The 18,103-nt window shown below is 47.2% G+C and overlaps 1 protein-coding gene and 1 long non-coding RNA gene across 4 annotated transcripts in view; one reads left to right on the top strand and one right to left on the bottom strand.

Annotated features, from left to right (window-relative positions):
• Positions 1-12,000, top strand: part of Fbln5 (fibulin 5) — a 74,120-nt gene extending 62,120 nt beyond the window's left edge. For both annotated transcript variants that reach the window (XM_046440636.2, XM_046440635.2), the window contains exons 9-11: positions 918-1,044; positions 3,894-4,089; positions 11,014-12,000. In XM_046440636.2, coding sequence (XP_046296592.1) covers positions 918-1,044; positions 3,894-4,089; positions 11,014-11,175 — 485 coding nt within the window. In that variant the 3' untranslated portion in view covers positions 11,176-12,000. The remainder of the gene's footprint in view (positions 1-917; positions 1,045-3,893; positions 4,090-11,013) is intronic.
• A 2,663-nt stretch (positions 12,001-14,663) lies between these two features.
• Positions 14,664-17,581, bottom strand: LOC124090206 (uncharacterized). 2 transcript variants are annotated; one of them, XR_009226363.1, is made up of 4 exons: positions 17,395-17,581; positions 16,311-16,422; positions 15,573-15,707; positions 14,664-15,057 (listed from the first exon to the last, which is right to left on the bottom strand). It is a non-coding gene; the product is annotated as an uncharacterized LOC124090206 (long non-coding RNA). The 2 variants fall into 2 exon arrangements; XR_009226364.1 differs by lacking the exon at positions 17,395-17,581 and adding an exon at positions 17,111-17,388.
• Positions 17,582-18,103: the final 522 nt, after the last annotated feature.

The raw sequence follows: 18,103 nt of genomic DNA on the forward strand, positions 1-18,103 counted from the left end.
CTGGGTGGGACCCTGGCCTGGTGCTTCCTCCTCTCCCTGCCCAGTGACACATCCTTTGGCTAGGATGCGGGCCCCACTCACGCTTCTGTAATGAATTCTGCAGATCTAGATTGCAACCTCTACGGCCTGGTTTCTGCCTTGCCCTGTAGCTCTCTCTGCAGCCCTTCTAAAGAATGCTCCAGACCCAACCAGGACTTCTTATGACCTGCCCCAGAGACCAGGGCTCAGGCTTTCTCATGCGGTCTGGAGGGTGGCTTGCTCAACTTCCTCTACTGACTCCCTAGAGAATGGATCCTCAGACACCTGATGCCCCTGACTTCTAGGACCCTCGAAGGGTCCAGATCCCAAGCCACTGAAGGGCTGGGTCTTCTCCACATGGGCAGCTTGGCTTATTTCCAGTCCTACACTACCTATGGGGGGATCCATGCAGGAGCAACTGGTCCATTATTAAATTCCTTGAGCCTCCTTTGCCCAGTACTAAGCCAGAACTCCCCATAGGGGTGTTGGGAAATAAAAATATCATGTGAGCTACAAATGTGAGTCAACTGTGAAACTACATTTTCTAGTAGCCACATTAAAGGCATACGAAGATACACTTAAATTTATTTTATTACTCTATTTTACACAGTGGATCCAGAACCTCATCATTTTGACATGGGTTCAATGTAAAAATTACTGATGTTTTGTGTCCTTTCTTATATTCAGTATTAGAAATCTGGTGTGTGTATCTTGCAGCACTTGTCAGTTTGGGCTAGCCACACGTCAAGTGCCCAGTGAGTAGCCACATGGGCAAAGGCTGCCATCTTGGACAGTGGAACTCCATAGTAAGACCAGGTGGCCCCACCTCTCCCCTGTGACCCGGGGCCAACATCTAGTAGTGCTGCCCTGCTTTAGCTTCTCGTCTCCCTGCATTCCAGACATCAACGAATGTGAGCACCGAAACCACACGTGCACCCTGCTGCAGACTTGCTACAATTTACAAGGGGGCTTCAAATGCATCGACCCCATCCGCTGTGAGGAAAATTATCTGCAGATCAGTGATAAGTAAGTCACAGCATCCCCTGAGGAAGTGGAAACCTGGTCCAGGAGGGTCTGGTCCAGGGGGCTGGCAGTGTCCTGTGAGGAAGAGTACACTGGCCGGGGCATCACAAGACCTGGGCCACTGCCTGCCCTATGCACTTGTGTGGGCATGTGTATGCACATGTGTGTGCACACACAACGCTGTTCTCTACTGGTCCCCGACTCGTGCCAGAGCTATGTGAAGATTCTCTAGAAAGCTAACCAAGCAGACAGGCGGGGTTCATGAATTCCTTTTCCCTTTCATGACTGTTCTGGAAACACAGGACTTTCAGGGCTTCTCAAATGCAGCTCGAAGAAGCCTCCCCTGGGGATCCTGTCAGGTGCAGGTTCGGATGCGGTGGGTTTCGGGTGGGGCCCATGATTCTGCCTTTCAGAGAAGTTTCCAGGAAAAACAAAGGCTTCCTGCTCCTGGGACTTGCTCTATGAGTAGTGAGTGCAGGAAAATTTTCTAGAGAGTTCTTTGCTTGTCTACTTAAGTTTCTGATGTCATAATGGTCAGCACATTACTAAATCACCAGATGGTAAACATTAGTGTCGAGGAGACAACTAAAGAAAGACAGCTTCAACAAGATGAACACACCCGACCGTGTTTCCCTGCCCTGATATCCTGTGAATTCCATTTCCTTTTCTTTTAGGAGGGATCCTCAGCCTATGCCCCCCGCCACACACATACATGTGCTTATACATCTTTTGCTCTTCGCTCTTCCATTCAGCTACAGTTTCTACCCATGAGAACTCCAATCCCTTACCCTGGAGATCAAGGGTTGGACTAGTCACACCATCCTGCCCTCTGTCTCCAGAAATGTGGCATCTAGGACAGGAACCCACAGCTTACATGGATGCTTCCCCTGGAATAAAAAATGGGCAGAGGAGAGGACAAAGCCAGGACAGGCAGGTCCTTCAGAGGTGTCCTTGCCTGTTCCCTAGAGCCCTGCTTCTAAGCAACCCTTTAGAACAGAGCGTTCCGACTGCTGGGTCAAGAGCCCTTGGTAGTTGATTAGAGCTTCTGACGGCTCTTGCCCACTTCTGCTCCTGGCTCTTGCCCACTTCTGCTCCTGGTTTCGCTGGTTTGACTATGGCCAGGGACAGATACAGGTACAGGCAGCACAAGCCAGTGTTGTCGGTGAAGTTTTAGCCACGATGCTGATACCTCCCTCCGCCCAGCCTGCCAGCCGGCCCTGCCAGCTTCTTTCCTGCCCAGGTGTCCTGTGCCAGGTACACTAGGACCTGCGCTCACCGTGTAGCCCACACCCAGCACGTCCAGCCTCGCTGCCTGTGTGCCCGCAGGTCCCGCCATGTGGAAGGCATCCCCCCGTCTCTGCGTGGCCAGATCCACACCTTCAGATGGTTGCTCAGAGGCCCCTCTCCCAGCTGTTTGTGATCCTCCTCAGCTGGGAGCCATCATTCCCTCCTCCAAATCTCTTGTAGGAAACAATTATTTTCTACATGACACGTGACATTTTAATGTGGCCCTTTTGGCACCGGGGACATTTTGATTTGGCAATTTTGATGCAGCTTTAAAAAAAAAATAATACTTTAAAAACTCTTTGTACATACTTGCTCGTTAACCCTTGGTGGGCTCTTGTGTGCTAGGTGCTGTGGGTTTTGGGGGCTTAGAGTCCGAGGAGAGAGATGTTAAATAAATTGTCACATAAGTAGGTTTGGGTGGGTTTTATCAACAACAATAACAACCAAAAGGAAACTTACAGAAAGAAAGTAGGTTGGATCTGGCCCAGACCTAGGAATCCACAGGCCCCGTGAGGAAATGTCCCCTGGGCTGAGCCGGGAGGGTGAGTCCACATTAGCTAAACAGAGTGGAAGAGCAGAGGGAACAGCATGTGCTAGGGCTGCAGGGCAAGAGCCACCTCTGTGCCTACTGGGATGGGAAAGGTCCAAGTCACTGCAGCCCAGTGAGTCCAGTAGACAGTGGCCCTAGAGGAGATCAGAAGAATGGCAGAAGCTGGACCCTATGGGGTCACAGAGGCTAAATGGGTGTTTAGTGGCAATGGAAGACCTAATCTGATTTATGATTGACAAAGGGCACCTGTTAAAAGGCCATCCCAGAGGCCCAGGTGAGACAGGGAGAGCACTTGCCTAGCACGTGTGAGGCACTGGGTTCATTCCTCAGCACCGCATTAAAAATAAATTAAATAAAGGTATTGTGTCCATCAACAACTAAAAAATTTTAAAAAAAGAATGAGGTGAGAGATGGAAGAGGGGAGCTAAGGGGTTAATCAAGGGGTGTCTATATACCTTTGTTAATAAAAGTCACTAATTTTATATTAGGACATATTACTACTAGTGTTTTTAATTAGTCACTTTGTATTAGAGATATTTATGTTTATGATTTGTTTCTTTTATTAGAAGGTAAACTACTTGAGGTCAAAATCTTATTTATCATTGGATTTCCAAAGTCTAATATCATGTATTGAAAATAGTTAAGTTCTGAGGTCTTGTTTATCGAGTGACAAGATCCAATTGTATTCCACATGGACTGGTCCTAGTGCAGTGGAGTGTGAAAGGACCCTTGACACCTGTCAATCCAACATCATCTGCAGCTTTAAAATGTATTAATGAGCATCTCGGCTGGGAGGTAAAGGACTCCATGACCATCAGATGGTTCTCAGAACCAAGGAACCAGAGCACAGCTACATGCTGGAGCAGCCTTAGACTAGAGCCAGGGGTAGAGACATTATCCAGTTATGCCATTTAGTGGTAAAAAACACGGTGGCTTCATTTTCAGTGTCCTCAGTAGACACAACCAGCACCTGGAAAGGATTCATCCAGTTCTCACACTTTTCTCTTCCCTGCAGCCGCTGTATGTGTCCTGCTGAGAATCCTGGCTGCAGAGACCAGCCCTTTACCATCTTGTTCCGAGACATGGATGTGGTGTCAGGACGCTCCGTTCCTGCTGACATCTTCCAGATGCAAGCAACGACCCGCTACCCTGGGGCCTATTACATTTTCCAGATCAAGTCTGGGAATGAAGGTCGAGAATTCTATATGCGGGTAAGAGGGAGTGGTGAGTGGCAGTCACCATCTTTAGCAATGGCCTTGTGTTGTCTCGCCTAGTGGTGTATTTCATGGGAACAGGTAAGAGTGCGGCTAGAAGGGACGGGTGTGAAGAGGGTAGTGGAACTCAGGAGTGCAAGCTCCTGTTTCCACCACTTTCTACCTGGCCTTGAGAAAGATGATCTCTTCCATGAGCCCTACGGTCCTTGTCCGTGAACCAAGAAGTTGACCAAGATGCAATCTTAGTCTCTTTTCTCCTAAAATTCTGCAGGAGAGACAGTCATACCTCCATTTCTCCACCCACCCATTTGACAAATATTTCTTAAGTACCTTTTATGTACTTCTAGAGACTGAGGACATCAGTCTAAAGGATGTTTATTTTTTTATAAATTGCATCTGTGCAACACCATACCATTTATATTGTTGAGCTTTGTCTCCCATGACCCCTGCAGTGATTGTGCTTCTTTAGAGATAACTAGTTAAATGTTTGTCATTTTTTTGGTGTGAATTTGGGTACTTGTCCAAAAAGCAGATTCCACAGCTTCCCCTCCAGAGGATCTGTTTCAGAAGATAGTAAGAGATACCCCATGTGTTCGTTTCCAATGGCTACTGTAACAAATTGCCACAACCTGGTGTTTTAAGACAATGGAAATTTATGGTCTCAGAGTTTTGGAAGCCAAATGTTTGAAATCCATTTTACTGAGCTGAAATCGAGGAGTTGGCAGGACTTTGCTCCCTCTGGAAGCACCAAAGGAGAACCCATTTCTTCCTCTTCTGCACTTAGCAAATCTCCATCTGCTGCCCTCTTATAGGAACACTTATGATTGGATTTAGGGCCCATCCAGATAATCCAGGATAATCTCCCTGTGTTCTGATCCTTAATAACATCTGCAAAGTCTCTTTTTCCTTGTAAGAAAACATTTATCATTTCCAAGAATCAAGACCTGACTATCTGGAGGCCATGATTCAGCCCACCACACCCAGGAGTATTTCTAGCAAATTCTAACTATATGTTGTCCTCCAGGGTCACTGGGGGGAGTTCCACACAGAAGGCCCATGGAAGTTCACCCATTTGCACCAGAGACCAACCCAGGGGCCTATAAAAGAATCACATCTCTGACCTCAAAGCCTCTTCTCCCCACCCCTGGCAGTATCTTTCTATCTTTACTTCTGGAAGTTCAACGGCAGTGGAAAGAACAGATTAGAAAAGGCCCCAAGGATGGAGGATCCTCACAAACATACCTTTAGTAAGACCCAGACAGAGCCAGGTCATGTGTGAGTAGGTGACCCATGGAGCTGGGATAGACCTGGCTCTGTAGACCAAAATAGCAGTCAGGGGCTCTGGAAGAAGTTGGAATGGTGAGGGTAAAGGACCTTCTAGAAGATGAAGAAGGTGGCACTGAGTGTATGTCTGCCCTTTCCCCAAGCCCATAAGCACTTGTGGAAACACTGTGGAGCCTCTGGACTGGCCGTTGTCTTGAGGTGAGCCCAGCCCACCTCCAGCCTTTCCCCATCAGCCTCTTTCATCCGGACAGACACAGCAGGTCCCAATTATAGGATGAAAAGATGCCCCCATTAGAGATTTAAAATACCCTCACTGGTACCTCCTGCGTAAGGTTGCCCCAACCCTGAGCAGGGCAGGAGATGTGCAGAGGAGGCCTTGTCTAGGCAAGATGGCACTCACCCAGACACCATCCAGTAGAATCCCCCTGGACCCAAATAGTCCCTGCGGTGACTGACTTGAGAGGGGTGCCAGTGATGGGGGAAAGAGACTGTCCTATAGCTGAGGTGGACAGAGGAAAATCCCCTTCCTGGAAACTTCCTCCAGTGCCCAGAGTGTCACAGCAGCGGGGGAACCCTGGAAGCTCAGAGCTTGGATCTGGGCATGGCTTGTGTGCTCTGTGAGAATGCTGAGAAGGGCCCTATCGCTTTAGTATTTATTTATACAGGAGACATGTGAGGATGGGCTGGTGATATAGCTCAGTTGGTAGAGTGCTTGCCTTGCATGTGCAAAGCCCTGGGTTCAATTCCCAGCACCACAAAAAAAAAAAAAAAAAGAAGACATGTGAGGAGACAAGGAGGGGACAAAGGGACATGGGCCTGCCACATCCTATGGATGGGGGAGGTGGCTCCTGGCCTGAAAGTTCCCAAGATTATTCCTGGGAAGAGAAAAGAGGCATAGGGTGGGGCCCTGGGAAGTCATGGGGCATGGGAGCAGGAAGAGAGAAATTGGCCAGGTAAGGCTGGCCTTCCAAGGGTCCAGGCTGTCCCGAGCTGCAGGACCCTCCAGGAGGCCACTCAAGCATTTACTGTGAACTCCGAGGCCAGGCTGACCCACTGTGCTCTGTGTTCTCCCATTTATCCCAACCATGGTTACCTAACCTGTCTGGGTCTCAATTTCCTCATCTGGAGAGAGATCATAACGATATTTACCTTAGGATTAGATGAGGTCACCCACTTTGCGCAGTGCCTGGAACGCAGGATGACTTTCGTCAAATAAGTGGCAGGGGTAAAAAGGCCAGAACTTCCTCCTCCTCTCCCCGCTGCCTCGAGCCTGAGCACGCCTGGGTGAGTCTCAGCTCGCTCCTCCAGGATTCACAGGCACAGTCACCGCAGGATTGTCCCTTCTCTCTTGTCAAAGGTCACTGCTGGTTTAGGTGGAAATTCCGGCCTCCCACCTCCCATCTAGTGTACAGTTTCTCCCTGCCACTGGCTCAGAGCAGGGGCAAGTGTGGTTGGTCTCTGTACAGCCTTCCTCTTTTCCTCCCAGCAAGGACAGCATGGATTCTGGTTCCTTCAGGGTTAGGGGGCAGGGTGCTGGGAGAAGAGGCAAGGTCAGGAGGGCCAGGGTCAACTTGATTATTGTCATTGCATCCAGACACCCAAATGCTCTTGCTTTCACAGGATGGATGGCCTTGTGAGTTTTTTGGAGGTTTGCCTAAGGATGTCACAGTGACCAGTTCATGAAGCGGGCACCAGGACCTCTGGTTGACCACTTGCCACCCCAGGCCTCTCAGCTCCCCTCTCTGGCACTGTGTCCCACACAGATTTTCCTTGGTAGAGGTGATGGAGTGTCAGTGTACCCTGGTGGGCAACATTTATACATGGCCTTTATGTTTCTCTCTAGAATGTGGTATATTTTAATCTGCTCTTCTAGCTTTGAGCTCTCAGCAGATAACAAGAAAAAGTCTATAGCAACAGTAGAAAACAATCAACAAATATTAGATACTATTGTGTAGATGCTGTTGTTACCAGCACTACTACTGTTGTGCCTGTCGTTAGGAGGTTGGGAGCTCCTGGGATCTGGACAGGTTGGGCATGCTACCCAGGGTATGGGGGGCATCACGTGGCAGGTTGGGCTGGTTAGCCATTCAGGGCCTGTCACCCTGAGATTCATTCTAAGTGCTCAAGAGGAACATCATGTCACCCAGCAGGCAAACCACAAAGCCCCCCACTTGCTTGCACACACACATCCACTTGCAAACACGTGTGCACACACAAGCATACACATGCACATGCATATCCCACACACCCTTTTCAGAAGCCCTGTTGGCACTCTGTCTCACACTGAGCTCTGGGCAGAGGATTGATGATTGGCTTTCACCAGGTGACTTGGGGACATGATTAGGGCCAGGAGAAGGAGCATAATCATGGGATTCAGACTGCGCCAAGTGTGTTTACATCGTGACACACCTGGATCAGGTGGCAGGGCCAAAGGAAGCTGACTTGCTGCCCAACTGCCTGCCACGTGTTGGACAATGCCATCCTGCAAGTTGATTCTGAGCACACCTGACTGTGTGCAGGGCAGCCAGGAAGACAGGTGTCAGGTGGGCTGTCCGCAGCTTACCCCCATCCCAGACACCTCCGCCAGCGTCCGCTTGTTCACATGCATATGTCTATCACTGTCATTTATTTGGCACCACTATGCAGAGTTTAGTTAGAAACAAACAGAATGTGGGGCACACACAATGCAAAGGGGTGATTCGCAAATCAAGTAAGTGCCATGGGCTGCTGAGGAAAAGCAGGGGCACTGAGACCTTATCGTAGAGCTTAGCCATGAGGAGCCTGGCTTTGGAATCAAGATACTCTAGTACCATGCACTATTTTTGTGACCTTATGCTGTTCTTAACTTAATTACTTATTACATACTCACAGGGAATAAGTAAGAAATGTGTAAAAGCTTGCACCAAATGCCTGGCATCGTGTCAGCATCATTTTGAACCATTGACCTCCAAGGCCACCAGTGATATGGGAGGGTCTTGAGGAAGTCCTGTTTCATTAATGGCCACACTCTGCCCTAAGGTGACCATCCTCAGCTCTCTGACAGGTGCTTGCTTATGGGCAAGCCGTTCCCAGGGTGCTATAGCTGTGACCCAGGCAGAGATTGGGCTCACTGACCTGCCTCTAAGGTTCCTTCCAAGTGGGAGAGTCTAGGATTCTTTCCCTCTCTGGGAGACATTTACCGGGAAAGCCCAAAGGAACAACTTGCAAGTTTCCATGTTCTCTGTCTGCCTTTCCGGACCTTTGTCTCTGCCAATCACCCTCCAGAGAGCTGCCCAGGGTCCTCAGCCCTTGGCCTTTGTTCATGCAAACAGTGAAAGCTGGTGAGATGTTTGTGTATATAAATGCCTCGGGCATTTCCCTGTGTGGCTGTACCCTCTAGTCCTAACTAGCCCAGGGCGCTGAGGTGTTGCAAGGACGGACAAGGAAGTCCAAGGGATCTTCTTCTCAAGAGGCTGCTAATTACATGAACACTGACGGGAACACAGAACGTCAATGCCAAGAGGAAATTGCATGGTCGCACAGCTGCTGTCTCCCAGCGGACAGGGAGGCCCCAGGACCTGGCCTGCACCTGTCAGCCAGCCCTGCCCTTGTTATTACCTGCGGCAGCCCTTGAGGGATGTTCAGAACTTTATGGGGAGCCCTCCCTTTACAGAGACAGAAAACAGAATGCCTGGTGTGGCTTTACACAAGCCAAGGTGATTGATTTACAGATCCTGCTGCTTTCGTTTTCTGGGCTCAGGACTGGATTCTGCAGCTCTTGGGAAGTGACTGCCCAGTCTGTCCCTGTTCTCTCTCACGCTATTTCCTCTACAGATGCCCTACATCTGTTCAGTACACTGACCCTGAGCATCTCTCATTTAGGGCAGTGCTGGGGGGGAAGAAGTAAAACGCACAGTCTCTTCTGATAAGGGGAAAATGGCTGAGGTTTAGGTCAAACAGCAAAACCTCAGCTCTGCTCCCGACTAGCTGGATGACCCTAGGCAATTACTGAAACTCACTGGACCCCAGTTTGCTTATTTTCAAATTAGGGAAGTAATGAGACACACCTTTAGAACAGACCCTAGACAAGGGCAGCCAACGTCCCAGCTAGATCCCATGCTTTAGGTCAGCACTTTAAAGATTGTTAATGTTCACACAAATCAGTTGGGGATTATGTTAAGCTACTGTTTCTGGCTCAGTAAATCTTAGGTGGAACCTGAGATTCTGCATTTCTAATACCCCTACCACCACCACCACCACCACCACCACACACACCAGTGAAACTAGTATAGCTGGTGCAGGGGCACACTTGGAATAGCAAGGCCTTTTAGGGGTTTGATGAGGATAAAATAAACCCATGTATATAAAAGTAACTGGAAGAGTGCCTCAGACATGGTAGGTACTCAACTGACTTCAGTCCTCTCACCCTCCTTCCTTGAAAGTTCTAGAAAAGAAAAATTCCATGGAGGAGAAAAATTCACATGAAATTATTAGAATCTCAGTAATAGGCTCAGTAGTAAGCTCATGAAACTTCATGGTATCTAGATGTGAGCTCTTCACAAATTTCACTTTTCCAGTGCATTACCTAAAAGTGTGCTGAGCTAGAAAGTCTTAGACTGGGCCCCTGGAACAGGTGTTAATTTTAAAAAGTATCTTAGGTGCTTTTGATCCCATTTGTTTGGAAATTATTGACCTGGTCTGTGCCCTCATTTTAGAATGAGTCCCAGAGAGATGAAGTGACGTCCCTAAGTCTTGCAGGAAGTTCAGTCAATGATTTGTTCATTCACTCAAGTGATAGCTCATGCCTTGGTATCTGCAAGGAGCTGGTTCCAGGACCCTCAGGATACCAAAATCCACTGATGTTCATCCTCCCGAATACTTTATTTTTAAAAAAATATTTATTTTAGTTGTAGTTGGACACAATACCTTTATTCTATTTATTTATTGTTATGTGGTGCTGAAGATCAAACCCAGGGCCTCACATGTACTAGGCGAGTGCTCTATCGCTGAGACTCAGCCCCAGCCCCATCCTCCCATATACTTTAAATCACACGTAGATGACTTATAATGTAGGATAGAATGCAAATGCTATGTAAGTAATCTCTATACTGTATTGTTTAGGGGAAAATGAGAAGGAAAAATATCTATACATGTTCAATACAGATGCAGAGAATTTTTTCTGAATACTCTTGGTCCGTGGTTGATTGAATCCAAGGATACAAACCTCCGTGGTTGACTGAATCCAAGGATACAAACCCACAGATACAGAAGACTGTGTTTTCTGAACACCTGCTGTGTTCAAGGCACATGTTGAGCTCTGAGGGGGTTCTCGGTGTCTAGCAGGGTTTAGACATCAGACATGGACCAAGGAGCTAGCGTGCACAAATACACTCAGTAACAAATGTCTCCATCTTATGCAGCTGGGGGACCAGACTTAGACTGGGGAATCAGGAAAACTCCTCTTAGGAAGTGACCTTTAGGTGAGATCTGAAGAGCCAGGTAGAGAATGGGCAAAGCTGGGGATAGGCATGGCACTGAGGTCATCGGGTTGTTGACGTGGGCAAGGGGGAAGCACCCTGCTTCAGGCTGCAGAGCCACTAGCTGGCCTTCTGCTTATATCATACCTTTTCTAACTAGTGTCCCCTGGTCTGTCTACAGCAAACGGGCCCCATCAGTGCCACCCTGGTGATGACACGCCCCATCAAAGGGCCCCGAGACATACAGCTGGACTTGGAGATGATCACTGTCAACACCGTCATCAACTTCAGAGGCAGCTCTGTGATCCGACTGCGGATTTATGTGTCACAGTACCCCTTCTGAGCCCAGGGCTGCAGCCTCTGACACTGCCTCTCACCAGCACCAAGGGACAGGGGAAGAGAGGAAACAGGAGAAAGAACGAGAGCGAGCAACGTTGCACCTTTCCTGCTGAACGTTTCCCAGAGGAGTTGGCTCCCCGAGTCCTATTGCAGACCTGTCACTCAGAAGGACATCCCACCCCTCTTCCTATGATGCAGTTATTGAAACGCATTCTCATTGGCCCCCTGATGTGAGGTCACTGGTGATTCTTCAAGGCCTTCCGTTGATTTCCATCTTTTTCAAAGAAACTAGGTTAGGTTGGGGTCTGAGTCTATGTTCGAAGACTGTGAACAGCTTCTCTTCCCTCTTCCGTTCCTTCCTTCCTTCTCTTGCCGCATTGCTGCTTTGCCAAGGGCCTGAGAGAGCTTGTGGGGACGCTGGGTATAGCTAGTTTGCTTTTTGCATGTCCTGAGAAGGCTATGGAAACAAACCACAGCAGGATCTAAGGGCTTTTAAAGAGTCTATTTCAAAACCACGTCTGGTATTTTCAGCCATAAAAGAAGTTTTAGTTGTCCTTAAATTTGTATAACTGTTTAATTCTTTCTTGTTCATTTTGAGTATTTTTTTTTTTAATAAGAGGTAGAATTCCTACAAAAGACCTCAGACACATACTATGTTCTGTCTTCCCAATCCCGGCCTCCTGTCCACATCAGCCAGTGTTGTTTTTATTTTTCTGTTTTGTTTGTTTTGTTTTGTTTTTAAGGACCCCTTAATCATGCTTTCTTTAGAATTTTGACCTAACTGGGTTAGAAGACAGAAGTCTCCAAAATGATTAAATATTTGAAGAGATCTGGTGTTTGGCTCATTTGATACTAAGGATTATTCAGCACTTGGGGTGGGTTCTGTTCTGTTTGCACCTATTTATTGTGTGCTGTGACTGGGGCAAGTTGACAGAAGGAGCCAGTGAAATGGGGGCTGTAGAGAAACTAGGAGCAAGCATCAACCCGAGTCCTGTTTGATGCAATTGAAAAACCACTGACGGTTGCTGTTATGTGGACTCTTTGGGGTACCCTTCCAAAACAGTAATGTACTCAAGTCACTTTAAACTAGTGGCCCTCAACCATGCTACAAAGAAGGATAATGGTGGAACTTTGAAGAAAAACCCAATTCCCTGTGACTCACCCCAGAGAATTTAATGTTGCTGGTCTTAGGTAAGGCACAGGCATCTGAAGATTTTTAAACTCTAATGAATAGTCAGAGTGGAGAATGTATTGTTAGAACCGCTATAAAGTAAAGTGGACAAACGTGGCCCAGGTCCCAGCCACCATCTCTCAGCATCTTTGCAGTTCCTGTAGGATTCATCACGCTTCCCGCGACCAGGAACTCTGGATTTCCCTCAAGCCTTGGAACCCCAGGGCCAGGGCAAAGAGCATCAATAGCAACAGGCACAGGTTGGATAACAGGTTGGGGCAACTGTCTTCATGGCCCATCCCAGGAATGGACTGGAGGCTCCTTGGTAGCCAAGGCTGAGTCTGGATGCTGCCATCCTATGGGTTGGCAGTGTATTCATTACAGGCCTCCACAGTGCCAGAAGCTGAGCTCCAGACCCAGGGCTAGTAGGCAATTCAGGAGTCCATCCCTTAGTCATCAAGTGCTTCAGTGAGGGGAGACAGCAGGTTCAGCTCCTCACAGCAGCTCAGCAGCTGCAGGCCCGCCTTCCTCACCCAGTGTGTCCCCACCCCCACCGCACACCTAAACCTGCCTGTGGTGCTGCTCCAGTCAGGCTCAGCCTAAGGTGATGCTAACAGTAATATTCACACAGATGGTGCCCAAGTTTAGAAGCTTGGAGAAAAGGGACAAATTTCTTTAGACTTTCCAGCACATGGCCTCAGTTGGGCTCTCTGCAGGGCAAAGGCCGGAAGGCACTACTAGCTGGCTGGGGGCACCCCTGTGTGGGGAGACCGAGGTGTTAGCTGGGGTGGAGATGCAGAGGCTTCTGGGAGCTCTGCAGCCAGAGAGCATCTCCACGTGGCCCAGGGGTTGGTTCCTGTCCCTTCTGACAAAGAAGGCCAGAAAGATTTGTCTTGGTGGTTTGAGGAACCCATTGGTTTCTGAGGTGCCACATTTGGAACCAGACCCATGTCCCTAGGGCTTGCATTTTTACTCGTTAACGTTCAAATGTGGCTTCTTACTTCTAAGAAAAAGGACACAGAGAGCCTTCCTGAAGCAGGCTTGGAAGGCTTCTTGGACCTCAGATTGCTCTTTCAAAACACCAGCGGGTGAGTTCAGTGTAAATGAATCAGAAGCTTGTGGGATCAATTTACCTTAAAATACACTTGGGCCTAAAAATTAAGGAAGAACAGCCTGGGGCAAAGTGTGTACTGTGAGCCCAAACCCCAAACATTCAGGAAACAGTTCCAGAGGCTCCCAGAACCCAAAATGCTATTCCCTTTCACCCACCCCTTGAGGTGGGTCAGATGTGATTTTATTTTTTATTTTTGCAAGATTGTAGATTGCTGCTCTGACTCCTATGCTTTAAACTAGTGGGCTGGCTATTTCCAGGACCTGTAGATATCTGGACTACCCGTGCCTGTCGCTTGTCAGTGTTGCCCTACCCAGGAGCTGAGCCAGACCTTGTCAAGAGAAACCTGGTCTGTTATGTTCCATCAGGGCCTGAAGGATGTTGGGGCCTGTTGCGGAAGGGGCTCTGGATTAAAAACTGGGACACCTGCAAAAGTCCTTGTGTTACCACCTAATCTTCTGAGTTCCACATGGATGAGAACTTCCATTCACTCGCTTCTGATTCTAAAGTTTTGTGATTCCTTGAAATGTACTTGAGGGATAACAGCCAGCATTTCCATTAAACCACAATTTTAGAGTTTCAGAGCCATGTGCCAATCATAACACTTTCTAATTGGCGCAAAATCCACCTACCTGTTGCCTCTCAGACTTGGGTAATGCACTTAGAAATTTTCTTAGGTAACAGTCTTGGCCCTTGGGTGTTGTTTGTCCAGATGGTGAAAAATTTAAATAGGTCCAATTACTTCATTTTCAGTGGTTTGAATATACTTTGTGGCCTGAGTGTTAACTGTAATGTGCACAAATTGTTCAACCTGAGCCAAGAAGTTCACCCAGAGAGAGATGGCATGACAAAGGAGTGACTATTCTCTACTCCTCTCTTGCCAGATGAAATCCTGTTTGCAAAAAAAAAAAAAAAAAAAGTCTTTGTCTTAAGGGGCTAAGAGCTTTGGTTGAGAATCTTCAGTTGAGACATTGCTAGATTCAGAGAGGTGAACAAAGTCCACCAATAATAGCACATTTATCCAAAGGTTCATGCAGCATCCCAGAAAAACTGGAATACAACATAGTTATTTTAGTTAATAGTGATCAAGACATAACCGTGTTATACAACCAAAATTTTCATGAATATTCATAGACATATGTTGACATTCAGAGTAAGATACCTCCACTTAGAACTAGTAAATAAATTTAAAGGAAACACAAAACAAATATCAGGTTAAATTTTTCTTTATTTTTGGATATGGTTTGTACATAAGTCATTTTTTTTAGGGGCAAAAAGTGAAACATTTAGTGAAGTTCTTCATTATTTTGCAGTTGGAGCTGGTGCTCATCAACTACAAACAAATATACAGATTGTTCCTGGTGTTGATATTTTTGTGCTCCAGTCCCTTATTCCCTTTACTTAACAGATGGCTGATATCTTCATTAGAATCCCTGAGGGGAACTAAAAGATGAGGTTTTAAAAAAATAACCAAGAGGCTCCAGAGCAAAATGTGTAGAGGCAAGATTTGTTACTTTCTTGAGACGACAGCCTCCAGCGAGACTCTCCAACTTGCTAATTGTTCCGAATAATGAATCTTAGCCAGCAGCCATCAGGAAAATGAACTATAAAAGTGAGATGATAAGTGTCGGAAGAAGAATTAAGATCTGTTGATGATATGTTAAGTTGCCACATTGGTATCTTTTCATTGAAGGGAATTACGTGTTAATGGGCAGTGGTCAGCAGCACTATTTTAAGAAATTTGGAATATTATTGACCAATATCCTAAAAATGAAGGCGGGCTAGATTGTACCCAGATGTGACCATCAAGATCACTATGATACCAATTTATTAAGATCAGATGAATTATCAATATTGGTTTAGAGCCAGAGAGCCACTGGATAGCTTGGTTCCACTTTTATTTGGGGAGAATTGCATTGGCTTCAACACAACTGCGGCGACACGCGACTAAATCATTCAGGGTCACTCCAGGTGCATTTGGGTTGGCCTGAAATAATCACACACAGACAGAAAGTACCTTTTTCTTAGGGTCCAGTGATGGCTCCTCAGCCCCAGTTCCCACAAGGGAAGAAAGAGAGACAGACAAGAGAGGACACACACCAGAAACCATCCTATTTACCGAGGGGAAGTCACTGGAGAAATTTCCACCCAAATGAGGCAAGGGGTCGGGTTTCAGGGGGTTGAGTCTAGGTTCGTGATGTCTTGTGGTCCGCAGATTGACTGACATCTTGGCAAGTCACACCCATCTCAGGTGCTGTGGGATCAAAGGAGTGAAAAGGACACGGATGTGTTCAGCCGAGACAGAGCAGCAACGGCAGTCCAGTCTGCACATGCGCTCAGAATGCTCACAGCTCACACACAGCCCATGGAGGGCCCACTACACAGAACCCTTTTCCTAATTCTTACTTTCCATGAATTTAATGTTGCAAAACTGGCTTATATCACACATAGCTACTGTGCTTCAAAATAGATGCCTTGAGGCCTCCCAGTTTTAATGTACAAACCATTAATAATTAAAAGGGAAGCATGGGTTGTTATTATCCTATTTGTGAATGTTCTCCATTCTCTGCTCTTACAATTTTTACCAAAAAAAAGTGGTGGTGGGGGCAAGCTACAGTATTTGCAAATATCTTAGCTCTTTACAGTGATGCTAATGTCATGCTTTTGTTTTGTCCTGTCTAGTTTTGTTCTAGTTCCCCCTTTAAAAAGTCCTCATGGAGATTTCTGTCCCAAGGCTGGCGTTTCCACTTAGCATCTTCCCGGTCTTTCAAAGAAGCAATCCGATAGGCCGATAGCATGGCTTCAAGGGCAAAGGCATTAGCAAATCATAAGCTACTTCTTTCAGTAAAACCATTACCAAACGGGCTGGGGATGTGGCTCAAGCGCCACATGCGTGCGCCTGGCATGCCTGCGGCCCAGGTTCGATCCTCAGCACCACATACAAAAAAAGATGTTGTGTCCGCCGAAAACTAAAAAAATAAGTAAATAAGTATTAAAATTTTCTCTCTCTCTTAAAAAAATAATTGCCAATCAAGGGGAACCTTCCAGCTCAGAATTCATGCATACTTGGGGAGAGCTAGACCCCCCACCTTGTTTCCTGCTTTTTCTTCCTGTTGGAACTTCAGAATGTATTATTTTTTAGGGCCTTCAGGACTATTTTTAAAAATTCCCTGACATCATTGTTAGAGGAGCAAAGCGCTCACAGGTGTAGGTACTTCAAGAATTTGGGGCCAGTAAAGTCACCAAAAAGGAGCCAGTCACCTCTCTAGGAGCAACTACAAGAACAGGGCAGTTCTCAGAGAGGACAGGAAGTCACTTGTTCCACAAATACTGAGCCTGTTCTTTACACTGACTCCCTTCAGAGCTCTGCTTCTCTCTAGGGAAATGACCTCAAGAGTGTTCTAATTTTTTTTTTTTTTTTTTGCCAGATTTCCCTCAGCCCCATGCTCCTGCTTTTTTGGTCCTTCAACAAGCTGAGGGAGGCTGGGGCAAGAGAGAAGAGGATGGAGCGGGGGCTGGTTCCCTTCCCCGTGAGATTACGCAGGAAATCCAGCTTTACTTCTGAGTAAGGGCACAAAGGGGAGTCCTTCGCCCCCCTCCTTCCCTCCTCACATGTCTTCTTTCCTTTGGGCACCAACCCACCTCCCCAGATCCCACCTGATCTCCCTCCTGACGGTGGACAGAGGTAGTCAAGGGCAGGTCCTGTTTATCCAGAGCAAAGCTGGGTACAAGGGACAAAGTGCACAGCTTTTTCTCCTCTTCTCCCTCCAGCTCCTCCTTTCTTTTTCAAGCACATAGAACTAGTCCCCAGAACACCCCCTCCAGAGCAAGACCGTGGATTCTTTTCTCTTGTTCTCCTCCTGTTACCCCTGCTCAAAAGGGGAGACTCCTTATCCAACTGTGTGAATGTGGGTCTTCAAGAGCAGGTGGCCATTCCTCACCAGGGAGTGTTCCGTCTCTGCATCCCAGGGAGACCGCCTTCATCCCAACACCCCTGTCCAAGAGCCAAGGACTCTTTCCAGAAACGCATTCCTTTATCTTAGCAGCTTTGTCCCCAGTGCATGGTGCTGCCTGGTGGCTTGATGTGCTGCCTGGTGGCTTGATGTGGTCCCTGTATCTTCATGTAGAAGCTGGGAAAAACTGGAGTTCGTTAAATATAGACAGTGCACAGTTTCCAAAGGTCAGGTCTCTTTGCCAATAGCAAATAAGCTTTAACTTTCTTTGTGAAACATAGTCTGGCACTCTCCACAGATTACAGAATTATTCATCTAAAAGATTTCCAAATGTTAGCACATTCCAAATGCTAGTGATTTCACGGGCAGCAGATCAACCTGCGTCTCTGCAACCCTCTGAGTCCATTTTCTGCTGCTATCACAAAATGCCTAAGACTAATAGTTTATATGGAAGGAAGTTGATTTTGCCTTTTGGTTCTGGAGGTGGGGAAGCCCACGGACCAGGCCCCAGCATCGGGGTAGGGGCCTCATGCTATGTTATAACGTGGCAGAAAATCTGAAGGACAAGAAACACCTTGTCCTTTTCAAAAAAGATAAACACCAGGGCAGTCTTGCTTTATAACAACCCACTCCTGCGGGAATCCATACCCTGAGAACCATGTTCATCTCTTTATGAAGGCAAAGTCTCCATTAACAG

The sequence above is a fragment of the Marmota monax genome, unplaced genomic scaffold (assembly GCF_021218885.2).
Source record: "Marmota monax isolate L192 unplaced genomic scaffold, Marmota_monax_Labrador192_F-V1.1 WCK01_AAM20220418_F8-fsc00017, whole genome shotgun sequence".
NCBI classification, from domain to species: domain Eukaryota; kingdom Metazoa; phylum Chordata; class Mammalia; order Rodentia; family Sciuridae; genus Marmota; species Marmota monax.